The sequence below is a fragment of the Urocampus carinirostris genome, chromosome 6, assembly GCF_059441175.1.
Source record: "Urocampus carinirostris isolate Australia breed hairy pipefish chromosome 6, RoL_Ucar_1.0, whole genome shotgun sequence".
Classification (NCBI taxonomy): Eukaryota; Metazoa; Chordata; class Actinopteri; order Syngnathiformes; family Syngnathidae; genus Urocampus; species Urocampus carinirostris.
In genome coordinates this window covers 26,424,429-26,444,041 of record NC_142354.1, presented here as the reverse complement: position 1 = coordinate 26,444,041, position 19,613 = coordinate 26,424,429, and the positions used below count along the sequence as shown (strand labels likewise).

Genomic DNA, 19,613 nt, shown 5'->3' with positions numbered 1-19,613 from the left:
ATGTTTTACTACGAGGTTGGCTATTTATTTATTTACATTTTGTACCTGGACTTTTTGTGTTGTCATGGAAACACAATGCTTTCTAGTGTCAGTGATCCCCTTTCATTTTAATGTGAGAGATATCCAAGCTGATAAAAGGGGTAATTCCTCTTTTAAAATCATGATTTATTATTTATAAAAACAATGAATTCCGATTTCCCTTTGCTAAATTTGCACCAAGTACACGGATGACTCTTTTATGCAATTGCATAAGAAAAAAAATGAGTGTGGTTAGTTTTTAATTTTACATGTATTTTTATGTACGCATATACAGTATCTGTATACCAATGTTGCTGTAGTAACAGTGCTCATGAATGGAGGATGGCTGATTAGTTATCAGTGGGCCTGCAGACATCCAGCCAGTCCCCATCCCCAAACTCTCACTTAAAGCCGTTGGCGAGTAAAACAGTCTGCATGGAAGTCAAGTATTTTGTACATTCATTTACTCCCTATTACAAGATTTTACATTTACATTACCTTTCATAGAAATAAGACGTAATTTCTAAATAATGCACTGCAAAAATACACATGTGTTCCTTGCATTTAAGAGCACCATGTAGGGCACATGTGTAAAACTCATGGCTTGAGGGCCTAATGTGGCCCCCGAGAGCTTCAATAATAATAATAATTTCCTTGTATTGTCATTCTGTGTAACAATGTACACAGAACGAAATGTCGATTGCACCTGACCCGTTGTAGCGAGCCGATGCAGCCGCAGCCAACAGAGGGCGCCGCCGACCACTTTTTAAGTCTTAGGAATGACTCGGCCGGGGCGCGAACCACCGACCTCCCAGTCTCAAAGCGGGCGCCTTACCATCTAGGCTACTGTCTGAATGTCCAAAAAAAGGGTCAAGTGATTTGACCCAAAAATGTACGTATCCCATAATGCCTGCTGACTACAATACCTGCAAATTGACATCCTAGGGCCACTACACGGAATTGTTTTCAAATCAATGCCAAAGAGTGGAATCGGGGAATAAATAATCGTCAAAATGTCCAATTTTATTTGTTTAAATAAATAATTGATTTTCTATTGACTGATTTTTCTTTGACTTTTTTTCAGTTATGTCACATTACACACATACATACACGTATATACATATATATATATATATATATGTATATATATATATGTATGCGTGTGTGAGATTGTTTCATTTGTTTAACAAATCTGTAAGCGTCAGACAACTTTTAAGAGAATAAGATTAAAATAATTCCATTAAAAATAGAATAATCTGAAGAATGAAAAATGTATATTTAAAAACAAAATAAATAATACTTAAAGACAATACAAGACAAAATAAATAAAATTGATGAAAAAATAAAATAGGTTAATAAAAAATGGGACAAAAATCTATTTAAAAAAACACAAAAATATGATAAATTTTGAAAACAAAATAGTAATATATACAAGACATGCATTTCAGGTCCAAATTGTCCCTAGGTGTGAATGAGCGAGCGAGTTGTCTGTCACAGTGTGCCCTGCAATTGGCTGGCAACCAGTTCAGGGTGTCCCCTGCCCAATGCCCGATGATTGCTGGGATGGGCTCCAGCACCCCCGCGACCCTACTGAGGATAAGCGGTGCAGCTAATGAGATGATATATATATATATACACACACATTGACTTGATTAAGGCATACATTCAGTTATTTTACATTAAGGAGCAGCTATTTATTTTAAATACCATTCAATTACTTTTAGTTACGTCTATAAGTGGCCCTATGAGGGCAGCCATACGCTCATGAGTTTGAGACCCCTGCTGTAAGCAGTCGTGACCATCGCCCTGTCGTGGAAAAAAGGACGTTAGCGCCACCAAAAGGAAAACGAATGACACTGCAACAGTGTCCTCCACCTTCCTCCATTACTGCATGCAGGACGTTTTAGCTCCATTCCTGATATTGAAAGATAACGTCGTTTTTATTTGGCAGTACGCTTTGCAGTCACTCTTTACTTGTTCCAATTTGTATTAAACCATTTTGCTCTGTGATGTTGGATGAAAACTACATTTTTTAAGTGTTCAGGCTGAGCCATGGTTGGTCATTAGCAATAGGACAAAATGGCCGCCCATAGAGATGGAAAAACACAGGTGGCTTTTAATGCTTTTTCTATTCCGCAAGCAAAATATTACATAGAATGTCTAATATAGTTATAATGAAAATATATTAAACACAAAAGTGTTGATATTAAAATCTCTCAACAAACGTAATTTTGATTTGTGACGGACGTGTCCACCAAGCGGATGTCACGGCCTTAAAACGTGACGTAGATCTGGTACCGATAAAAAAGGTATTGCATATCGTTTATAACATACACGGACACGACACATAATTTAATAAAAGAAAGGTTGCATTAGAAGTGATGATTTTTATTTAAACCATTGGTAATTTATTCAAGTGGAACATCTGAAATTGAGCAAAGATTCACCGAGGCAGCAGCTCAACCATTTCACACCCATCATTAAGCAGTTGTTTTTCTATAACAATTTGAAACGTCATGGCCTCTTGTAACCTGAAGGCACTAAAATTGTAAAATATATTTGGATTATCAACTCTGAAAAAATAAAACACACACATTTACTTTATTAAACAAATGTTTATTGAAAATGAAGATAAGCAATTACTATACAATTTTCAAAGTCATCTTGGCCGTCCAATACATGTCTAATAGCGTTGATCAAAAATATATATCTCTGAGAAACGAGAACATGTGTAGTAATAAGAGAACAGGTTACAGTGGGAATAAGAGCACATTTTATATACAGTACGATAAAACCCTGGAGAAATGCAAACTTGTGGGCCTACTTTTGCCAATTGATGCTCAATTTTAAAACATAAATCTGGATGTAGTCAACAGAACCGGGAAAGTGGCCAGTTATTAAATATGGTTCTTTTAACAATGACCAAACCATAGGAAGGAAAACTCGTTTTGTATAACAGTCACCCCAACAGCTTTCAGACATCCTAAACATAATACGCTTCCCAAGCATGGACACAATGTTCTACAAATGTTCCTCTTCTGAGGGGATTTCATTGGTGCTTGAAAACTTTCCTGCACTTACCATTTTGTTCTCTTCATCTGAAGAATCATCTGTCTGATTTCCGTCCGTCCTTTCCAAGTCACTTTCCAGGATTTCTTCGGGTTGTTCCACTTCAGATTGCTTCATGTCACCTGTCTCCATCTCTTCAATTTCAGTCGGGACTTCTGGCATATTCTTTTCCAAATCGGTCTCGGTGCCTTCCTGCTTTTCTTCGATTTGTGTCGAGTTGCTCGATTGATTCCCTTCCGAATTGGTTATGGTATCTTCCTTCTTCTCTTCGGATTGTGTCGAGTTGCTTGGTTGATTCTCTTCCGAATCGCTCATGGTATCTTCCTGCTTTTCTTCGGTTTGTGCCGGGTTGCTTGGTTGATCCTCTCCCGAATTGGTCATGGTGTCTTCCTGCTTTTCTTCGGTTTGTGTCGGGTCAGCTGGTTGATTCTCTTCCAAATCTGTCCTGGTGCTTTTTTGCTTTTCTTCAATCTGTATCGCCTCTTCAACCTGCTTTTCTTCAGTCAGTGTTGAGTCACATGACGTTTTACCTTTACCCGGATGCAGACTTGAATCCCCATTTCTTTTAGAAACCGGAGTCGGCAAGATCTCCGGCTCACTGTCCGAGTCGATCAGAATGGGCTCCGTGCTCGCGGTCTTTGGTGCGGAGGAGCCGTTCTTCAAATTGCGAGCCATGTTTGGAATGCCAGACTTGAGCCGTCCAGGCCTTCTTTCTGAGGTGGCTTCAACTGTGACAGTCTGGAAATCAATGTCATGTTGCACTTTTTTGAGAGCCTGCATGTCGAATCCAAGGAGCACAGACGGGTTGGATGTCTCACATTGACTTAAGCATTGTTTTTGCAACGTTGCAAAATGCTTACTTATGTGTGATTTCCATATCCAGAGACTGGAAGACAGCTTCTTTTCTTCAGCGGGGGTGAGATATGGTCGTTGATTGAAATAGGATTGTAGGAACTTTTTACGAGCCTCAAATGTCTTCTGGTCATTACTGTTAGGCTCTTGGATGAGGTCCGATGATCGAGTCTTGCCGTGACTTCTGGGAGGAAACAATGCTTCACTCAGCTTGATCTTCTTGGAGTATGAGGGTGGGCGCATTGGCAGCTGTCTCTTGGGCATGGGTGAGGGCACGGAAATCCCAGATGACTTGAGGTTGAAAGTTGCCTTTGGGCCGAGATTAGACTGCTTTCTTCCTACAGCCCTGCACTGGACCAGATGCAGAGTGATTGTGGAGGCAACCATGTTGCTCGTGTACACTCCCAAGCAGTGGATGCATTTGTAAGTCAGCCTTTTTTCCACTGGGTGCATCGTTTGGAGGACCTGGTGTCGCTGCCTGAGGTGAAAGGCCAAAGGATTTGGCACAGGATCTTTTACAGGGGTGCAACAAAGCGGACATACTCCCTTGCTCTGCGCGGGTAGCATACTTTCAAGGGCTTGGTTCTGCAAGTCGGCAAGGGAGGGCGTCACTTTGCTGAGAGTTGTGGCAAACTTATCTTTCCCAACTGACTCATTCATGTTAAAAGTGAGGATATTAAGCTGGACATTTTGCTTGATGGTAAGATCGAAAGTGAGCGGCGCGGATCCCGGGGTTCCAATGAATGGGGTGGCGTGGGCCTGGCGCTCATGATCCAGCAATTTCTCGACACTGTGGAAAGCAGAGTGGCACTGCGGACAAATGATCCCGTGTATGAGGAGATGGTTAAGCAGCGTGTCACTGGGAAGGTAGCGGTTGCAAAGCATACATTTGCTGGTAAAGTTGTGAATTTTCATAATGTACTTGGCCATGGCCCACACGATCCTTGCCTTGTGGGCGCTTTCAAAATGAGCACTGTAGAGCGTCTCAGGAAAGAGCTCATTGCACACAGTGCATATCTTCCACTTCTGCGTCTGGGAGGTGTTCACACCATCTGTCACAGTACTGGAGGGAGGGTTGAGACTGACCAGACGAGCTGGGGCATAAGACGGACTTTTTAAAACAGGCGCGGTTGTGGGCTTTAAGTAGCCAATGACTGGTTGTGCTTTTGATTTCATTGTGACCGAAGACCCCCCATTGAGAACCATCGAAGACTTCTGGGACATGCTTGGTAAATTAGAAGCGACAACATTAGCGTGCCCAATCATGGCAGTCACCTGAGCGCCAATGCGCTCATGGTATTCTATGACATGCTGCACCAGCGACTCGTAGGTTTTGGTGCTAAACTTGCAGCGTTTACAGAGAATGTTGTCCCCATTATACGAAGAACCGTTTGGAAGTGATGATTTAGGGACCATGCGCAGATACGGCGCTACCACGTGCTTAAAATGTTCACGGTGGATGTGCTTCCTAACGGAATTGTAGAGACTATCTCTGTAAGTGCATTTTTTGCAAAAGTACAAAGACCTCGCCCCGCCAGTAGCAGGCCTTATTTGTCTTTGTTTTGCTGCATTCATCTTTTGCATTTGCTCGTCCAATTTGTCCTTGTGGAACACTCTAACATGGACAGCCAATTGTCTTTTGTTTCCAACAAATGTACAGTGAGAGCAGTTAAGAAGAACATTATCCTGGAATGCTCTCTTGTGAGCAGTGCGAAAGTGATTTCTGTAACCGTTGTAGGTTATGGAGGAATACCGACATTCTCCGCAGCAGTAGGTCCTTGTCCGGTATTTCTACAAGAAGATAGGGAGACACACGCTGTGATAATCTCAATAGAAAGAGTCTAAAAAGGTAACAGAAAATAGTTGTACCTGTGTTTTGGAGAGCGAAGGATGCCAGGCACATATATCCTTGGGCTTCGTTTCTTTGAATATTTTGTCACCCGGACTAAAGGGTTTGAATCCCTGCAGAAAAACATAAAAACAATAACATAAGTCAATATGAAATTAAAAACAGACACAAAGAAAACAAACGAGGCAAACAAACTTACATCTATTAACTCCTTGCAGTACTCCAGTCCAATATCACCTAATGCAATTTTCACATTTTTCCTAGCTTTCCTCTGCGTTGGCAAATCGTTCACCGGGTTTTGATACATCTTGCCTGACAATGCAAGCAAAACAAATATGTCACATACATATTTATGCAGGGAAAAATCAACAATTGACCATCTTGGCTCAATGTGCATAACGGGATATATCCGTGAGATTGTGCCGAGGCCTGATTGTGATTGGGCGGGCAAGGTTCGATAAACGTTCCAAATGACTTAAAATTCGTGTGCTTGAACACATAACGTGAAAGATTCAGTCGATTTAAATCCGTGTTTCGATCCAAAACATAGAATGGTTTTAGCACATAAGCGTGGTCATTTTTATTGTCAACTTTGTGCGCCATCAATGATGCCGCGGTTAGCATTAGCTGTTGTTGTGTTAGCTCCCCTTGGTTCGACTGGCGTAAAATTCCTTTAATACAAAACAATTATTAATTTTATTAATCGGGGGTGTATTTTACTCACTGGCGATAACCCAGGTGGGCCGACAACCCCAGTGGATAAGCAACAAAAGACAATTCAGCGACCACGCCGGGACTTCCTTCGTTGAAAAAGCCGGTGCGGATGCTCTGTTTCGCGGCTAGCCTACAAGCTAGCGAGCTAGCTTGCAGCTATTGCTCGGAATTCCGCAGCAAGATGACCCGAGAAAGGTTGAGAAGAAAACGGGGAGGATGAGAGTAACGCGGGCTTGCAGAAAGGAGCGTTCTCATCCGTAATAATATCAGCACCACCCAGTGACCGGTGTGATAACTGAAAGCCGCTAGCCTGCCCCGGGGAAGGGAACACGCCAAAAGTAAGCCAAAATCCAAAATGGCGAATGGAGGGAGAAAAAAAACGGAAGTGGTAAGAGCACTTGTGAGCACAGCAAGTGTTGAATTTCTGTTTTAAATTTAACAAATATACTGTATATTTAAAAAGTTTTCAAGGGTACTGTTTTTTTTAACCTGGCATACATTTTATCGAATTTTCACCTCAAGTAAATGTCTGTTAACAGATAGCCCCAAAAGTACAAATGATGTGTTCAGATTAATACTTTCTATTATTAAGCCTAAAGTAGGTCAACTCAACACAAGATTATCTTTTTTTGTTTTATCTCAAATAAATCCTTCGTGCATCTATTGAACGCATTGAAAGCCCGTGTAAAATGTGGGTGTCCAGCATGTGGGCTTGGGGCCAAATTTAGCCCGCAACTTCATTGACGGTTTTCGTCACGTTATTGCAAAAAGTATTTACTGTAGTTACCAATACTACTTACCCCATTTAAAACCCCCAATTACTCACAACACTGTTTCTTGAGGTTATGGAGTATGGGCTTCTGTTAGCGCCAAAATTCAGTCGATGTGTCATTTTCATACCTGTCAACCTGTACGTTTTTGCCGTACAATTTATTATGCATTTTAAGACGTGTACGTACAAGAAAATCTGTACGGAAAAACGCAAATTTGTCAATTATGGGTACCATCTGGTAAACTCCAACTATCACGAAACGGCAAATCATTCAAGTCAAACGAGTTCCCCACAGTAGCCTTTATCTCGGTATCGTTTTTTTTTCCCTATTGCAAACGAAACGAGCGGTTTGATGCTACTGTGCGCAAGCACCTGCCGCCTCGGATTTCATGTGGTAGTTATGTAGTGAAAAGAAGTCCGTCTCTTTTTAGAGGACCGGCTTTTTCGGTTCAACTCATTAAAGAGAGCCGGCTCTCAAACGGCTCACTTGCTTTGATGCATATATTACGAATCATTATTGTTGTATAAAGAAGTTAAGAAAAAAAAGTACAAAAGGAGAAAATGAAAAAAAACACAGGTTTGTGGTTATCTCTTTAATCAGTATTTACCAACAATAATTTAATGCAGAAAATGAATCAATAATTTGGATAAGAAAATGTATTATTCTACTTATTTATATCTGCATGTATTTTTTTTTCCTTCTACAGTGAACGTCCAAGCTACTTCATTTTTGAACTTTTTTATAATAAACTTCATTCATGTCGAGCAACTCCGTATCTCATAACAAAATGTTAATTAACAATATGTATGATATAACAAAACACATGCACAATATAACATGTTAAACTACATAAATAAACACGTTTGAAAAAAAAAATATGGTGTAAGATTATTTTATATTTTGTAAGGGAAACTACAACATTTTGTAAGGGCATGGAGCCGTGGAGGTTGACAGGTATGAATTTTAGAATATTGAAATGTGTCACTGCACATACAGTCATAATTTGATGACTTTCCCAGTACTTTGATTAGATGATTTCAATAATTTTATTAATTTAGTTGTAATTAGCGGCAGCACGGCAGCGCAGTGGTTAGCATGTGTGCGGCACAGTTTAGAGGTCATAAGATCGAACTTTCCTGTGTGGGGTTTGCATTTTCTCTCCATGCTTGCGTGGGTTTCCTCCAGGCACTCCGGTTTCCTCCCACATTCCAAAAAACATGTATATCAGGTTAATTGTTCGGCCAAATTGTCCCTAGGTGTGAATGAGCATGTGAGTTGTCTGTCTCTGTGTGCCCTGTGACTGTCTGGCCACCAGGTTCAGGGTGTCCCCTGCCCACTGCCCAAAAATAGCTGGGATGGGCTCCAACACCCCCGCGACCCTACTGAGGATAACTGGTGCGGATAATGGATGGATGGATGGATGATTATCCTTATGTGGGGGGTCCTAAAAAAGCGAAAAGTTAACTATTTTGTCTTTTTATGTTCGCAATGTCCAGCTAAGTTCAAATAGCCACCACATTGCCTATCTGATTTTATGCTACTTTTAGCGAAGCGGTTCGGCGTGGAGCACATTAGGTAGGAGAAATGGGAGGTAGGGGGAGTTCTGGAGAGTGACATATTACTCATCCACGCTGTTTTCATTTTCCTTCTATTTGTATAGTTGCATGAAAATGGTGAAAGTGAGAAAAGGCCTGCTTTAAATGGAGCCCAAACAACAACCTAGACCCCAAGAAAGATGGAATGATAAGAGTTCGTTTGAGCCCGTTACACATTGAGAAATGTGTATACTTGCATGCGGATCATGAACAAACCAACAGAGACTGCAATGATGACATAAGCCAGGAGATGGCAGCAGTGAGTAAAATGTTCAAAATTCTCTTCAGCTCCTTTAAATTAACTATATACTTCTTTAATTAACCGTTTTTATGGGTGCTATTTTAGAACATTCCCACAGAGCATGAATCAGTGCACCTCTCCCATTGAGCAATTCCATTCAGAAAAGTTTTTATGAAGTTAAATAATATCTATCGATTCTTTTATACTGGATACATTTAATTCTAGTTTCTCTTACATAGTCATCTGACCTGAACTCTCTCCCATGTTATCTGATCAAAGTGACAATATAGGTCTTTTTCCCAAGCCTGTTTAAGGTTATCACATGCATTCTGATTTTTACAAAGGCACATCTCATACCATCTGGACGCTTTGGGGTATATATTTGGTGAATTAAAATAAAGTTCAATTGTATAGTATATAAGTTTATACTTCTTAATGTGTTCACCTGACATATTAATGTAATAATTCCATACCTGTCAACCTCCACGGCTCCATGCTCTTACAAACTGTCGTATTTTCCCTTACAAAATACAAAATAATCTTACACCATATTTTTTTTCAAACGGGTTTATTTATGTAGTTTAACATGTTATATTGTACATGTGTTTTGTTATATCATATATATTGTTAATTAACATTTCGTTGTGAGATACTGAGTTGCTTGACATGAATGAGGTTTATTATAAAAAAGTTCAATAATTAAGTAACTTGGACATTCATTGTAGAAGGAAAAAAATACATGCAAATATAATTAAGTACAATAATACATTTTTTTATTCAAATTATTAATTCATTTTCTGCTTTAAATTGTTGTTGGTAATATACTGATTAAAGGATAAACACAAACCTGTCTTTTTTATTTTCTCATTTTATACTTCCTTTTTTCTTAACTTCTTTATACAACATAATAATTCATAATATAATGCATCAAAGCAAGTGAGCCGTTTGAGAGCCGGCTTTCTTTAATGAGTTGAGCCAAAAAAGCCGATTCTCTAAAAAGAGACGGACTTCCTTTCACTGCATCAAACCGCTTGTAACGAAAAAAAATTGATACAGAGATCGAGGCTACCGCGGTGAACTCGTTTGACTTGATTGATTTGCCGTTTCGTGATAGTCGGACCCATAATTGACAAATTTACGTTTTTCCGTACAGATTTTCTCGTACGTCGTACACGTCTTAAAATGCATTATAAACGTACTTTCTATGGCAAAAACGTACAGGTTGACGTGTATGTAATTCATTCTGTCATTATGCAATCTCTACACTGTTCCAAATTATATTTTTCAGTATACTGTAGTGCTGTAAAGGAATGATTTGAGACTTTCCTTGGATCTTGTCAATAGATGGTCTGGGGTGGTTATGAATTAAGGAAATTTTCCACTAACTCAGGTTTTGTTAATGTCTTTGTCCTTACCATCCTCAAGTTTTGTTTTTGTTATAGTCGACCACTCTCTGGTATATTAACATTGGTAAGCCATGTTGTCGAGGCCTTTGTGACACGACACAGGTTTGGTCTGTACTCACAGGCACAGAATATATTTTATTTTATTTCATTTGTTCATTTGTTCATTGTAATAAAATCCTCAACTGAAAGGCTTTGCTCCAGTGCTTGTTTTACTCGTCCAGTCTCACTACCTGGATGTTGATTAGAACACAAGGAGGAGAAAAACCTCTCTCTCAGTAGTTTAACAATGTCATGCGGCGTCTGTTAGTCTTGCGTATCGTTGTTATATGCATACATCAAGTGTCTTCGTTCGTATCGATGTTAACTTCTGCTGTGTGAATGCAAAACTTACTTGATATTTACATCGACAACGATAAGTCACATGTACACTCATACAACGACTGTTAACGTTGACACTTGACATATGCACACAGCAACAGCATGCAACACTACCAGTTACCAGCTTGAGATCGTCAAACTAAACATCGACAGAATTTTGACACTAATGGAACGGAGCCATGTTATACATAAACAGAATTTGGAACGTTACACGTGCTCATATTCATTTACATAGACAAGAGAGACGCCACCTATTATATACACAGAGGAAGTCACATCAAATACGCAGACGACACGTCATGTCAATGAAAAAAAGGTGTGTTATGGCCAAAAAAGGTTGAGAAACACTGGGATAGACTACCCAAGTCTTCTGGAACCATCTATTCCTACTTGTTTTCAGTTTTTTCCTCTTCTTCACAACTGATTCAATGAATGGGATCCCACCTTATCAGACTTCGACAGGGCATGCCGATAAGCTGCAGCTGTGTTGGAGGAGAAAGATATCCGAAAGGAGCAGGACTTTCCCACTCAGTTGTCTTCAGGATGTCGCATTTTGGGCTAAATCTAAACTGTGCTGTTATCTACTTAATTTAGTCCCCGTTGCCCCCCGCCCCACCCCCACGCACAGACTGTAAAAATTAAAACTGGAGGATTTTGATGCATTCCTTGGGTCTAAGTTTAACGTAAAAACAGCAATTCTGGTGTTAACCTCAGATACTGTATAATGGTATAAATTTGGTCCCCTAATAAGTTCCAAAAGGTTTTATCACTTTCCCTTTCAAACCAAATAAAGACGAATTTTGGATGGATCCCTGACCTATTTTTGACAAAATTCTCACCAGTTTTCAATGGCTGGAATAGCTCCTGAGGACCAGGGTTTCTTCCCCCTGATGTAGTCGCTAAAGCAAATTCTAAGCCCTTTTCATCTGTCTTTCTAAAGTCTTTCATTTTTAAATATATTTTTATTCTATATTTTTTACTTTACTTTGATTTTGCCCACATATTCCAATAAGCAATATTTTCTACATTCATCACAGAGATAATTTATTTGAAATTAGTTGTAGGGATTCAAAATTGTTTGAAATGTTTAACACAGAATAAGGTTTCAAATCACCGTGTCACCATAAAGTCATTTTCATTTCTGCATAAAAATCTCATTCAGAAACGTGATCGAACAGAAGCTTATTACTCTTCCAGTGATTCTATCACTTCCAAGACAACAATCCTAGGACCTGTCATCACAAGGGTAGTCACCGTTCTGTAGTCCAGATAAAGTACGCACCGTCCGTTCACTTGGTAAACAAACTGCCGCACCTAAAGAATAAAAACAGTTGCAGGTTTTGAGTAAAAAATGTGAACGTTTATCTCATCAAATGACATTTTTTAATGCCATGTGTGTGACCTTTGACCTTTACTCCAGCAGCTGCTGCAGGACTTGCGGGGTCAACGGCTTGGACATAACAAGGGGCCACACCTCTTAGGACAAAGCCCCAGCCGAGTTCATCACCTGTTATCTAAAATCACGGAAGGATTATTTATTTATTTATTTATTTATTTATTTTTTCAAAAAAATAGATGTGGCTAAAATATCAAGTACAGTGCATAGTTTAATGAAATTTGTATAGATGTAAAATTGTATAAATGTTTTACTAACATTGCAGAGCAGGAGTGTCACACTCATTATAGCTCATGGGCCACAGGGAAGAAAAAACATTCCCACAGAGGCTGGAAAATAATGGCATCAAAACTGCTTCAGCTGGAGGGTTGCGATTCTTTTTGGAGGCTCACAATTAAATTATGATTCAGGGATGTAGGATTGGATTATTAAACGATCATTTTTCCTGTCAATATTTTCTTCACAAAATACATTTTATGAAAAAGTTTATCTGAATATGGAAACTTCGATCTTAGATTTTATATATATAATAGAAAGGAGCTAATTCTTCTTTAAACATCTGTAAAGACTCCCAGGTGCTCTTTTGTATTTTTTGTATTGCCTTAAACAGCGTGTCCGTAACTCTTATTTAAGTAATTTAACACCGGGAGTGGTTTCTTCAATGTTTTCTGGTTGATTAATGGTAGCGGAAGCTTTGCGAGTGGCGCCTAGTTTTGGCCACATCCATTCGACATATTTAAAATTGAAAGTCAATGTGTGATGCGATGAAAATAGTTTTTCTCTTGTGCTTCTCAGTATTGTCTCGGAGGCCACATCAGGCCCGCGGGCCAAAAGTTTGGCACGTATGTTGTACAGTATACAATGTAATGGGCGATCCGGCTATAAAAAACACAATAAGAATCAAGAATGTAAGAAATAATAAGTAATCTATCTGTTTTGTATAGCTTGAACAATTCACGTGGACAAAGTTAATACTAGACTCACAAAACATTATAGGCTACCAGGTATGTCCAAACATTTTCACCCAGGAGCTGGCCATACTATAAGCAAAAAATAAGACACAAATATGTGCTATCTTATCTTACAGTTATTGTTTTAAACTAGTTTGACAAACACTTTCTACAAGGAAATTAGTTTAAGATAAAATACGACATTTTTTGTTTGATTATAAGCACTTCCATATTTAGAAAAACTCAACACCTAAAAAACCAAAAGTTTTCTTTTGTATATGTGGTTTTTGGTTTGAACAAATTTATTGTCACTAATAACAGAAAACAATCATGACAATCTGGTGGACCAGAAATTGATGAGGTTAGGCCATAAAAGGCCCATTGACTACAGTTTGGAAACCACTGCCTTGTAAGCATACAGTACACTATAGAGCAGAGGTTACCAACACTTGGGCACCAGGAGGCCACATAAAAACACCCGAGTAGCCCGTGGGCCAGTTCTGAAAATAGCTCGTCAGTAATGGGTATGGTGATTTTCTATGAGATTTGAGTTGTAACTGACATGAGAAGTAATTGATATGATCAATGTCTTTATTTACATGATCAAATCTTCCATAATTCATTTTAAAATAAGTTTATGTCTTAGACATGTAAATCACTCAGTGTCTGTGTACAAGGCAGATGTTTTAGCGGTTGGCTGAGCCTATTTTAGCCCTACATCTATACATTACAACCTGGTATTAACATAATAATAACAAAGTAATGACATAGTAATATCCTGATTAGCCGTTATTTTAGAAATACATATCAAAGTTGTAGACCTTCGCGCTAATCGGTAACAATAAAGCAATAGAGGAATCAGCTTCAAAAGGTTTGGCAACCCCTGCCATAGAATAATAATGCTAATATAAACTCACCGTCAACATTCTCTTGGTAAAGTGTGCTCCTGGTGCCAGCAACTCTTCACAAGTGTAATATCTTTTTAGAACTGTAAAAACAATCATCTATTTTTCATCTTAACCAAAATGATTTTAGAGCATCACATTTAATGGTAAAACCACCTGATTTAGGGTTGCATCTAATGATGGGTGTCGAAGACAGCTGAACACTCGGGTGAAGCTGAAGGGAATTCAGGTTGCCACGGCAGCCACTGGTCACCTGTTTCTGGTTTGACTGAAAACCCATTGCAGGCTCTTGAGGTTGGGTTTTGTGCTGAACAAATGGGCTATCAGGGTGACTGTTTTCTTGTGGTGATTCCGCTGTGACTTCACAATTGTCCTGCTCGCGTTCAGTGAGCAGTTCAGAAAGGCGTCGCCTGCGTCGGAAATTGATACAGAACTGATATAAGAGCCCACCGTCAATGAAATCGTGTTTTTTGGTCACTGTTGGTGAGAGGAGAGGGAGCAAAAACACAAGAGTTGGATTTTGTTGGAACGGCCCTCCAAGTGTTTTGCGTTTCTGTTTTCTCTACCATGCTGAATGATGCCGTGCTCTTGTAAAGCTCGGCACAACTCCAAACCCTGGCACCGGCTATCCGCATCTCCATTTTGAAGGAGCCAATCGATGAGCTCACAGCCAGGAAAGGAGCGCTGGTAGGCAACACTTTGCTCCTCTCTGAGCTGCAGGATTGAGTGCTTGTCCCCAATGAGACTGCCATGTAAGAAAAATATCAGATTTTCAAGTCAGAGCAGTGAGTTCATTTATAAAAGACGTCAAACTCACATTCTTGGAACAAAAATTGACAAAATATGGTTCAAATGGACCCCTTGGATCAACTTGATCCAATTTAACTGGTTGTTTCTTAAAACAATTATTCTATTGTGGTTTTTGGAACAAAATGACCAAGATTTTTGTGGGGAACTAATAAAACACTACTTAATTATTATTATCATTGGGGACAAAAGGACTCAATTTTGGCGTTTGTACAAAATATTATATTGAAAGGAATTTTGTCAAATTTGTCAAAAAAGTCAAATCCTGAATCACCCAGTTTTGGAGGATTGTTTTTAAAATATGGCTTGTTGTGTTTTTCTTTTTCAACAAAACAACTATTTTCTTAGGGGATTGTTTAAACGAAAACAATGACTTTGGCAGGATATGCGAGTGTATGCCATAATCGGCAATATCAAAACAATAAAAGACTTGAAATATTTCAGTTGATTGATGATTTATTGATAAATAATCAAAACTTATGGCATTAAAATAAGGAACATTATCACAATAGCCCTGCGACTGGTTGGCGACCAGTTCAGGGTGTCCCCTGCCCACTGCCCGAAGATTGCTGGGCTGTGCTCCAGCACCCACGCGACCCTACTAAAGATAATCGGTACAGATAATGGATGGATGGATGGATTATCACAATATTCAAATTTTCTGACACAGTCCTGTATTTATTCAAAGTGTGTTAATAATCAGACACGTTTGTATATTCCCATTTGAATAAAATTCAGTGACACGGAAAGGCCAAATCGTTTTGAAACAAACGTAAAATAAAAATGAAAGCGTAATAAAGGAATGTCATACAAATCAAGATTTTGTGGTTCACTGTATGACCCAGTTTTTAAAATGTGTTTTAACAAAACAGCCCAATTTTAGGGTTTATTTAAAACCAAATGAATTATTTTTCTAGAATTATTTTTTTTTTAAATCAAATTGATAAGTAATCAACCCCTTTTTTTGTGTTTTGACAAAAAAAGTATGTAATTATTTCTGAGAAGAAAAAAAAAACAGAAAAAGTTAGGTCAAATAAAACCAACCAGTGGATTAGTCTACCCTGGATATAGATTCGGTTAACTGTTTTTGGAGTGTGTGTCCAATAAGAGAGGAAGTCTGTAGTTCATGGTAAACATCATGTAAAACCATGAAGAATTTGCAAACCTAACATAAAAATGCCAAGGGCATTCTTAATCAAACGTCTATCAATCTAAAAACATTTTGGTCAGAAATGGGACCAACCCAGTACTTTGGTCAATACTGTACAACGATTTTTTTTTTCTCGAATATTTTACAAAAAAAGAAATGTTCGGGTTGTTCTTATCAAATGTCTCAGATTGTTTAGTATTAATTGAACCGATTTTGGGAAGTGCTATTTTAAAGTACTATTTTTAAAGAATTCTCCTATCCCAAAAAACTAAAACGTAACACAATTTTTCTGTGGGTTGTATCTGCGAAACAACACATGATATTGGGTCAAATCAACCTAAGTAAAGGGTTGGTCCATTTTAGGCCTAAACTTGAGTTATTTTCAACCAAATTGTTTTTAGAGTGTCGAAAAACTAGATAAACACTCGACAAGCATTGTCCTTGACATTTTAACTCAGCGTGATGGGCATTTTTCTTTGCATCACTTAGCCAACTGCAGAGTTTACAACTTGCTCATCAAAGCGCTTACTGTTCATATAGCCGTTGTCCTCGCATGAAGATTTTGACTTCTTTATTGAAAGGGAACGTGCCGTCGTCTTTGCGGAAACGATACAGAAGTTTTGCGTCCTTGAATTCTGAACTCTTATCACAAACTACAAAAAAAGTATCATTTTTTTTTCTTTTATGTATTAAAATCGTAAGCTCCAATGTCTGGGGCTCGTCTTTTTTTATGATGTTTCCTCTTACCATGGTGAACAATATCCTGGTCCATGAGGTGCTGCATCAGGCAAACCGCTGTTGTCCGATCAGGTGCCTCCCTGTGGTTCACGAGCCAGGAGACGAGTTCCTCCGCGACAAAGCAGTTGGGATAGGTTCTTAGGTGGTACCTTCTGTCCTTGATCAGTTTTCCATCGTGAAGCCGCAACCTTGAACAATTTTTAGGTCACCCAACCAAACTGGGCTACCGACTTTGCAATATTTGCCATTGTACCTGAGTTGTTCCCCAGCAATCATTACTTCGGCTTTGTGTTGACGAGCCAGGGCTTTTCTCCTAACGCTATCGCCTCGCTCCATTTTTCTAATCTAATGCTGAGCGTATAAGTTAGGCCAATGCTTGCTTGTGGTCCTTATTTGTTTACATAACAGACAAGGAGCGATATCATGAGGGACAGATGTTATGTATACACAGGTGAAGAGAAGCCAAGACAGAGATGGCAGCAGTCAATTAGTCTGATAGTCATAACGTTTAGCAGATAATGTATTTGTTTTTATTTTAGGTTGATAGCGATCAGAAATATGATCTTATCCGCAGCCACACAGTTATGGGAATCCTAATCCCAATCCTAGGTCATTTAAAATGTCTTAAAAGTGGGGTGGAGAGTGACTTTATCCCTGTTACCAAAGTACTTTTTCTTAGTGTAACATGAAAATGGTGAAAGTTGACTGATCACCATAATGTATGATCAATTGTCACCAAAATTCATGTGCACATCAGTCATCATGGGAACCTTCCCAATTAATGAATCTATTTAAAAGGGACAATGTGTAATATTCGACCACTAGATGTCACTATATTGTGTAGTGCAGCTGGAAAGAAGTGCTAAAAAGCACAATAAATATTTAAAACTATGAAGCTCAAAGTGACCAAATAGCATAGTCTTTTTTCTCATTTTTTGCCTAGCCTTTTACAAGGTTTGTTTTTTGGGGGGTACCCTTGGTAGCAAGATGGTGGGAAATCATGTCAGCTCCTTCTAAGTTAGCCCCATGTTATGTAAAATAAATCAAAATTCCTTGACCTAGGACTATTTAAAAAAATGCATTTTGTATGGTAATTTGTGTATTCTTACGCATTATTCAAATCAATTTTTTTTTAAAAGAAAATTAAGTTGTTGTTTATTTCCACTCGGAGGTGCTACATAATACACTATGTCCCTTTAAGGAGGTTAAGGTTATTAATAATCATTGGCTCGCTTGAGAAAAAAACTAAATGTCACTTGATTCAACAATAAGTTTCAATAATATGTTTGAATAAAAAATACATAACAAAAAGAATGCAAAGTAATATAAATAACAATTACATTAAAAAAAAATCTTAGTCTGAATTGAAATAGTAAAATAGAATTAGAAATGCAGAAAAAATATTTTCAAGCACGATAAATATTGCAAAAGAGGCAACAAATAATTGCACAACACAATCAAAAATGTGCAAACAAAATTTAAGGACCTGTAAATAAAATGGCTATTGAAATGTTGGTAATAAATTGTGGCAAAATCTTGTATTAATTCATTTTCCAAGGTGCTTATCTCCACTAAAGTCTTGGGGCAATCTTCTTATATAATTCCTAAAAATAATTTATTTTAGTCGCAAATCGTTTTTGGAATTGTACATTTAGATTATTTGGGGTTTCACTTGTAGTAAGGAAAAATAACTCCAGCTTACATGCCAACCTTTTGACATTAAAAAGCAGTAGAAGTTGTTGTGCACTCTATTTTTACAAACACAATTGGTCTTCAGAATATTGTATATATATATATATATATATATATATATATATATATATATATATATATATATATATATATATATATACAAAATATAAAAAACGGAAGTGTCAAACTTTTAGGAAAACGGATATCGAATGCATTTGTTGGAGTAGTTTTTTTCACGCACCAAGACTTTTTTTCTTCAAAATAAAGCACCCATAGACTAAAATACTGTCTTGAGTCAAGAATTTTTTCCCGTTGTATAAATTTAAAAACAATGGTAGATTATTTTATCTTTAAGAGGGGAAAAGCAATAGTATAACACATAAAGCGGTAGTTTAATGCGTAAAGCGGTAGTCTTGGTGGGTATGAGAATATTAGCACTAAGAGAAACCAATACAGTACTGCCCTATTCTATAGCCTTGAGGAATGAAGTTGTGGGCCAAATTTGGCCCAAGGCCCTTACGTTGGACACCACTTTTTTACATAAGTTTCAAGATTTTTGAAAACAGCAGTACATTTGATTTAATCAGTAGGCGTTTTAAGGGGGTAATTTAACGCATAAAACGGTAGTGTTGGTGAGTATGGGGTTTCTATAGTAAATAGAGTTCATGATAGGTGTATTATTTTTGTTTTGGCACCGTTTCATATTTGCAAGCCACCAACGTACCAATAAACTCACGATGGTAGCTGTAATTTAACACATGACCACTAGGTATCAGTATTGACCTGTGGCGCTTCATAAGGATGCATACATTTGGAGTCTAGTGATTTTTTTTTATTATTTTCTACAGTTTTATTGTTGTTTTTATGGTGGATTAGGCAAAACAAAATTATTTCAATGTGCTGGTTGTCATAATGTTTTCCACAATTTGCTAATTGTGTGTTGTGCGTAGGTTATATCAGACAAAGATGTAAATGTGACGTTTAAGTACGTTGGTCAAGTGACGGTCACGAGCGGCTCTACTTGATGCAAATGTTCTCCTGCGCGTTATGATTGGTGCACGGCGTGGAGGTGTCGTCTGG

General features: G+C 38.2%; 2 protein-coding genes across 3 annotated transcripts; both read right to left on the bottom strand.

Annotated features, from left to right (window-relative positions):
• Window positions 1-2,613: 2,613 nt before the first annotated feature.
• adnpa (activity dependent neuroprotector homeobox a) lies at window positions 2,614-6,885 on the bottom strand. Its single transcript, XM_088338492.1, has 4 exons — window positions 6,513-6,885; window positions 5,988-6,100; window positions 5,809-5,901; window positions 2,614-5,730 (listed from the first exon to the last, which is right to left on the bottom strand). Exons 2-4 carry the CDS (start codon window positions 6,093-6,095, stop codon window positions 3,040-3,042), a joined length of 2,892 nt encoding a protein of 963 aa, XP_088194618.1. The 5' UTR covers window positions 6,096-6,100; window positions 6,513-6,885; the 3' UTR covers window positions 2,614-3,039.
• A 4,639-nt stretch (window positions 6,886-11,524) lies between these two features.
• On the bottom strand, window positions 11,525-17,234 carry LOC148364403 (DEP domain-containing mTOR-interacting protein). Of its 2 annotated transcripts, none has more exons than XM_088338490.1 (8): window positions 17,095-17,234; window positions 16,851-17,029; window positions 16,633-16,756; window positions 14,713-14,891; window positions 14,303-14,623; window positions 14,159-14,229; window positions 12,298-12,409; window positions 11,525-12,209 (listed from the first exon to the last, which is right to left on the bottom strand). In XM_088338490.1, the coding sequence occupies exons 1-8, from the start codon at window positions 17,175-17,177 to the stop codon at window positions 12,121-12,123; spliced, it is 1,158 nt and encodes a 385-aa protein (XP_088194616.1). In that variant the 5' UTR covers window positions 17,178-17,234; the 3' UTR covers window positions 11,525-12,120. The 2 variants fall into 2 exon arrangements, with proteins under 2 accessions (XP_088194616.1, XP_088194615.1); XM_088338489.1 differs by having other exon boundaries at window positions 12,305-12,409.
• Window positions 17,235-19,613: the final 2,379 nt, after the last annotated feature.